The 6,239-nt window shown below is 39.8% G+C and overlaps 1 protein-coding gene across 1 annotated transcript; it reads right to left on the bottom strand.

The window, feature by feature from the left end:
• Positions 1-2,039: 2,039 nt before the first annotated feature.
• Positions 2,040-4,935, bottom strand: LOC145313309 (uncharacterized). The gene is made up of 5 exons (XM_080152644.1): positions 4,638-4,935; positions 3,167-4,191; positions 2,818-2,975; positions 2,431-2,595; positions 2,040-2,139 (listed from the first exon to the last, which is right to left on the bottom strand). Exons 1-5 carry the CDS (start codon positions 4,804-4,806, stop codon positions 2,085-2,087), a joined length of 1,572 nt encoding a protein of 523 aa, XP_080008770.1. The 5' UTR covers positions 4,807-4,935; the 3' UTR covers positions 2,040-2,084.
• Between the last annotated feature and the right edge of the window lie 1,304 nt (positions 4,936-6,239).

The raw sequence follows: 6,239 nt of genomic DNA, 5'->3' as shown, positions 1-6,239 counted from the left end.
GGAGACGGCCAGCAGTTCTCTTAAAGTACTGGACTGTTGGATTTCTGACATCTCAAATGGGAATTCCTTGACTATGCGCAGCTGTTCCGCTTCATAAACAAAAGCCCTGGAATCGCTCGAATCAGAAACCATAACGGATTCCAGTCGAGCAATTTCCAGGGGATCAACTGCCTCTAGAAGCACTGCCTGTTTCGCTGGTTGAATGATGTTGATAGTGACATTGCAGCGATTTACAGGTTGCCCGTTGAAACTAAAACAAAAAGATTTTTATTGATTACTACAACAATGTTAAATTTACTACAGTAATGTTAAAATATTTTCTTTCTGAGGTGATAGTAACAAAATTTATGGATTGAAAAAGTGTAAAAAACTTATGGCTTAATAACTTGAAAAATATTTTGAACCCCGAAACTACTAGTTTCCGTCAATTAGAACTTATGTACACACCTTAGTAAGAAAGTCTGGAGCATGTCGAACTCTTGGAGCATTCTAGCGTTAATGACAAGTGATCCCTTCCATCCCTTTTCTTGGACAGTCTGTCCTAGTGTCTGCTGACATGCTCTTGTGACAACCCTCATTACGTTTCCGTGGGAACTGATCAAGTGGCAACACACGCCAAGGATGTGAGCGAGTTCCTTGGCGTGTATGAATCCCGTTTCATTGAACTTTGACACCGCTTTGTTGATATCATTTGTTAAAATGATTATTTTCATTTGTGGGGCACTTATCCTCATTGAAATAGAGTTGATGTTAAAACCCAGATAACAGAGAACGGTAGTAGGACCAACGCATTTTAAAATGTTGAGCTCCCACCCTGTGCATTCAAAAATAAACTTGATGAGCTTTAAGCTGGCTGTCCCTTTTATCTTGGATAATGCGCAGTTGATAGAGTCATCCACGAAGGTCGAAATGTCGACACCTCGTGAATGACAATATCTCCTGATCGGTAAGATGAGGGAATTCATGATGAAAGTTGCTGGACCTAATAAAAATAATTCTAAAAATTGTTGTGACGAAAAAAGAATGAACCCACAAGGGTTTTTTTCGAAAAATGAATTGTATAAAACCAAAGGAAAAACGATAAACATTTTGCGTTTTGATTCGCCGAAATTCAGAGTTCTTAAGCCGCAAAAAGATATATGTGTCGATAAATTTTGCAACATTTCATTATGCTCTTTAAGTATCCCCTCGTCGAAAAATATACAAAAATGTAAAATATGTAAAGAATTCCTACCCGTTCCAAATGGCAGAGTTAAGCATTCATAAAATTCGCGGACACCAGAAGGATTTACAACTGCGAATCCAAATAAGCTGCGGAACTGGGGATGGATCCGTAAGTGGCAATACATAGCCGAGATATCTAAAACTGACATCCAACAGCCAGGTGTAACTCTGGGTAAAACCGCGCCGATATCCTCCATCTTCATTTTAACTTTTCTCAAGCAATCGTTGAGTGTCCTGGACAAGTCGACACACTGGCGCAACTTAAGATTCCCTTCACCGTCGAGTTTTTGTGCGACGGTGATGGGGTTAACAAAATAGGGTTTATGATTAACTTTTGCCACTATGCGCTCTTTAATCCACTTATCAGTTTTCGTATATACAAACTGAATATTTTGTAAAGCGCTTAGATTATTTCTAAGGTCAGTTGCCTCTGGCAACTTTGTCACTATGTCCGGCTTGTAACCGTTTTGTAGTAAGTCTAAAACTGAATCGTTTGCCTGGAGGACTTTATCGTAAAACATGATTGCTCGAGGATCATGTATTCCCCCCGAGACAGGACCAAAACCCTTCGAGCTGAGTTCATTTATCTGGTTGTCGATAAAGTCAGCAAAATCCTGATCAGATATGTCACTTAAGGATTTTACTAAAGAGTCACTGAGGGTAATGTTTAATTTAGGATTAAAAGCGTCAGTATGAATTTCACCGTCGATATCAAAGTTCTTGCTGTCCTGGTCAAAGGTTGGGCTTTGGCTGTCTTTGGTCGTGTCTTGAAAGAAAATTTCTGACTTATCGAGCTCCTGGAACTTAGTGGGCGACTGCGGAGCAGATGAAGCCGTAAGTGTCGGGCTCGATGCCTCGCCCTATTCTTTCTTTTTCGGGGCATTGCATTGGGAGGCTCTGTGTCCTTGCTTCTGGCTGAAAAATATAGGCCGACGATAAAATCAGAAATATTATTGTATGCCTATTATGGAAACAAAACTTGAGAATCAATACAGAACTTTCACCCAAAATTGCTTGTGAAGATAATTCTATAATGAAAACGCAATAAAGCGGCAAAAACAAAATATTTGAAACAACGTAGACCAATAGAACGGCCAATGTGAAAAAAGTTTTTTTTTTTTTTTTTTTTTGAAGGATAACTGCCAAAAACTAATATATATATTTCTTTCTATGGACTATAAAACGAATTTATAAAACATTACTCACCAATTGTGGCATATGCCTGTAAAACGTTTTGCGGCTGGCCTCTGATTAGCCTCGCGTTCCCTCTCTCTCCTGCGCTTCTCACCCTCCTCGTGCTCCTTGCGGAGATTATTGAGTCGGGTGAGGCGCTCACCATGGAGGACCTCACGGTTATCGTTACAGGCGAATCTAAAATATGTATTTGTGACAATTGACTTATAGTTGAATATTGGAACTCATGGAAAGGGAAATTCCCATATTTGACACTGCAATGGCTATGCTATAAAAGATCTAGGAGCATGACCAGCAACTTCGTTTCCTTTCTATCGTTTAATGAAAAACAGCTGATATGCTGACTGCTCAGTATTTAAAAAAGATGTCGAGGCTCTTGTAGAAATAACAAAGACTTACTTGACTATAACTGAGGGGGAGTTTGTAAACGCCAAGCTTGAGTACAGAGACATGAATTTCAACAGTTCCACAGCCATTAATGCGAACTCCATAGCCCGATGGATGGAACCGTGTGCCTCTGGGGGTAAATGCGTGTTGTATAACTCTCTAACCGCGTCCTATTATAAAATAAGAAATTTTTTACCTATAGGTCTCATAAAAATTTGACTACTATGTGTAGAAAACGTTAAAATGTCCCGTGGAGTTTTAAATAAATTAGTAAAAACTGTGTGATTTTAAAAGGTTTATCAAAAAACAAATTGATCTTATACGCTGAAATAAATTTTGAAAAAAGTTATGTAAATTTTACCTCGACGTTGTTCTGTACCGACAATATGTCTAATCCAACTTTCTGCATGAGTTTTAAATAACTGGAGTCACGGCAGCTTTGCGCGTTGACTTCAGTTATTTTACCCAGCCTTGATTGTTGGATTACGGCATAATGTGCGAGACAGAACGACGGCGGCTTAGCTTTCGTGAGAATGCCCCCAATTAATCTCCTGCTAGGTAGCGCCACAATTGGCCATCCATCGGGGAATGGAGTGGCCTGAGCGTAGTTCTGTGGTAAGGCCATTTGTGCGGCCGGTCTCTGGAGCTGCTGGCTTGAAACGGCAACACCACTGGTCGAGGGCTGGGGGGAGTTTGTGGCTTGTTGCCTGCTGCCAGCCTGGTTCCTGTTCTCTGCCAACATCCGGATGACATCAATGAGAACATTGTTGGGAACTTGGTTTGGGTGTGTATCTGGTGCCTGTGGCCTGTCCGTCGCTGAACCTCTGCCTTGGGCTTGACTTCTTGGCGGGATGAAAGGCTGAGCCAAACTTGTGGGGACTCTAGCTGTCTCCTCAGATCTGTGCCGTGCGCGACCGTTTGGAGCACTGCTCTGTGGCCTGGCTCCTGTAGCCCCAGGGAAACTCGGGGGTGCATGAATGCTGACGTTGTGAAAGTTTGACGCCTGGTTTTGATAGGGTTGGGGAACGGGTCCAGAGCGGCCAAGTGGAACATGTTGAGGATGGGATTGAGCTGTCCTGTACTGTTCCTGTTGCTGCCCATAACGCTCCCTTTCCTGTTGAATGTACGATGCTGGAGCTGGAATGAGGGGTGTAGAGGCTCTTGAAGGCCTAGGCCCGAAAGGGGCACCGTCGGCCACCATTGCCAACAACTCGGCTGGGTCTCTCTCATTTCCCACATTCATGCGGTCAGCCTCCGCTATTTCATCTATAAAAGGGGGCTGCTGTGACACATGTGGTGATATGTGCGGTGGAGCAGGGTGACTGTTGTGACTGCTGTCGCTGTCATCGTTGCTGGCCGAGTCCTGACCGTCGTCATTATCTCCCGCTAAAAATATAAAATTTGTTTGAGCAAAAATAAACCTTTGAAGATCGCAATTTAATGCGAAAAATTTTCTAGTGGTAGGAAAAACATAACTAAAATGGTGCTAGGAAAACAAATATAAATCACGAATAAAATCTAACAAGCAAAAATTGAAGAGGTCGGCAATTATACAATGTGTTGTCCCCTAAGAACGGTTGCAAAGCATACATGGATTATGTGATTTTCTTTCAAATTAAATTTGTTATTGGTGTGCGTTGACTGAAAACAACAGTAAATAAAACTAGAAATATGCAATCAAATATCGTCACGTAAATTATACTCCTTAATTTATTCAGATTTCTTATTATTATCGTTCCTGTTCTTTATTTTCTTTTGCAAATGTTTAGGCACTGCCGTAAATTTTAAAAGAATAACAATAACTTCCGCAGCTAATTAATCACTATGCTTACCTGGAGAAACAGGCTCGAAACCGTTTTCCTCATCAAACACTGGGAGGTCTTGGACGATATCGCCAATATCGGGCAGTTGCACATCATCCTCAGCGTCAGCCATATTAAAGAAAAACGGCAAAAAATCAACGCTTGTGAAAAGGAAAAATCTGAAAATATATAAATTCATTAAAAATCGAATGAAAGAAAATCTAAATTTGTGGGAAAATTCTTGCAAAAATAAAGGGAAGTAGTATTGTAAATCTATAAACTTAAAATTGGAAATTGAATAGAACCAAGCGTAGAAAAAGAACCAAAATGTGCGTGAAAATACGTATGGAAATCAAAGAATTGCGGCGAATGAAATATTAAACAAAAATTTTATTTTTCAAAAGATTTACAAAATAAAAACTTATCGTTAATTGTCAAATGTTTTTAATCGGCGGAAAAGATATAAGGAAAAATTTATATAACATTCTTCATGGAAATAAGAATGAAAAAAGAAGTTAAGAAAGGGATGGGAGGGTGGGTGAAAAAATATTATTAAGCTTAAAATCCATATCACAAGCGAAAAGTTTAAATAAATACGTTCAAACTCTTTTAGGTTTTCTTTCACTGTTATGTTTAGATGTTGCTCGTTTCGTGGTTAAAATAAGAATGATTGAATATACGGGCTTTCCTTTAGCCCCCTCTCTCCCTCGTGGTATACTATAATTGTACCGGTCCGACTAAATTCCGTCTACCGCAATTGTAAACTTGAACTTGGCCCGTACCGCCTTCATAGAGTGCTCCTCTATTATTCAAAATGGCCCCTGCCGTTATTCTTGCCTGCCGATGGGGCCCAATTTACAAATATTTCAAAATTAATCTGTAAGAGGTCCTCCCAGTTACGTCACGTCTCTCTACTGCCACCTAGCGGCCGTAGCTGACAACTATTAATTTTATAGGCATCCGTCTGCTAGTTACGAGCTTTCACACGTCTCTCTACTGCCACCTAGCGGCCGTAGCTGACAACTATTAATTTTATAGGCATCCGTCTGCTAGTTACGAGCTTTCACACGTCTCTCTACTGCCACCTAGCGGCCGTAGCTGACAATTTAATTCTATATGCATTTGTCTGCTAGCTCTATGAGCTTTCTCTCTTATTAATATCAGGCCAGACAATTCCCAATGAATTTCAACAAAATTCACCCTAAGATCTCAAAAGCTGGTTGTTTATAATCGTCTGTACGCGAAATTCTAATCCTCCCCTGTCCACGTTTTCTTTCGACGCTCTGAGCCGCTTATTAAACTGCTCCTAGAGACACATTTAAGCAAATTTATAGAAAAATCCTACCATATTCCGCAACAAATATCAAATCTTGCCAACTCTTAGGAAAACATGCAACCATTTTAAGTTTTTCTCATTAAATTCTTAAAATAGATATTTTTAGAGATTAAGATCTTTTTTCAATTTTTAGAGGGGGCAATTTTTTTGTCTTTTCTATAAAAAGTAAACTAAAGATTTCCGGATTTTCTGAAATAATTTTAGAGATATGTTAAATTTACAGGAAAACTATACTGACAAATGTCCATTTTAACTGAGGTATCTTAAAAATCATGTCAATTAGTACAATCTAAACT

The sequence above is a fragment of the Acartia tonsa genome, chromosome 3 (genome assembly GCF_053477335.1).
Source record: "Acartia tonsa isolate MP-2025a chromosome 3, ASM5347733v1, whole genome shotgun sequence".
Taxonomy (NCBI): Eukaryota; Metazoa; Arthropoda; class Copepoda; order Calanoida; family Acartiidae; genus Acartia; species Acartia tonsa.
The sequence above is the reverse complement of the archived record's forward strand: the minus strand, read 5'-3'. Positions and strand labels throughout refer to the sequence as shown.

What these genes read in the sequence shown, in the direction of transcription:
- LOC145313309 (XM_080152644.1), bottom strand. Translation starts at nt 4,806, where the DNA reads ATGAATTTATATATTTTCAGATTTTTCCTTTTCACAAGCGTTGATTTT. An exon ending in TCCCCCTCAGTTATAGTCAA is followed by an intron (nt 2,596 to 2,817) that starts GTAAGTCTTTGT and finishes TACATATTTTAG; the next exon opens with ATTCGCCTGTAACGATAACC. An exon ending in ACAGGCATATGCCACAATTG is followed by an intron (nt 2,140 to 2,430) that starts GTGAGTAATGTT and finishes TATATTTTTCAG; the next exon opens with CCAGAAGCAAGGACACAGAG.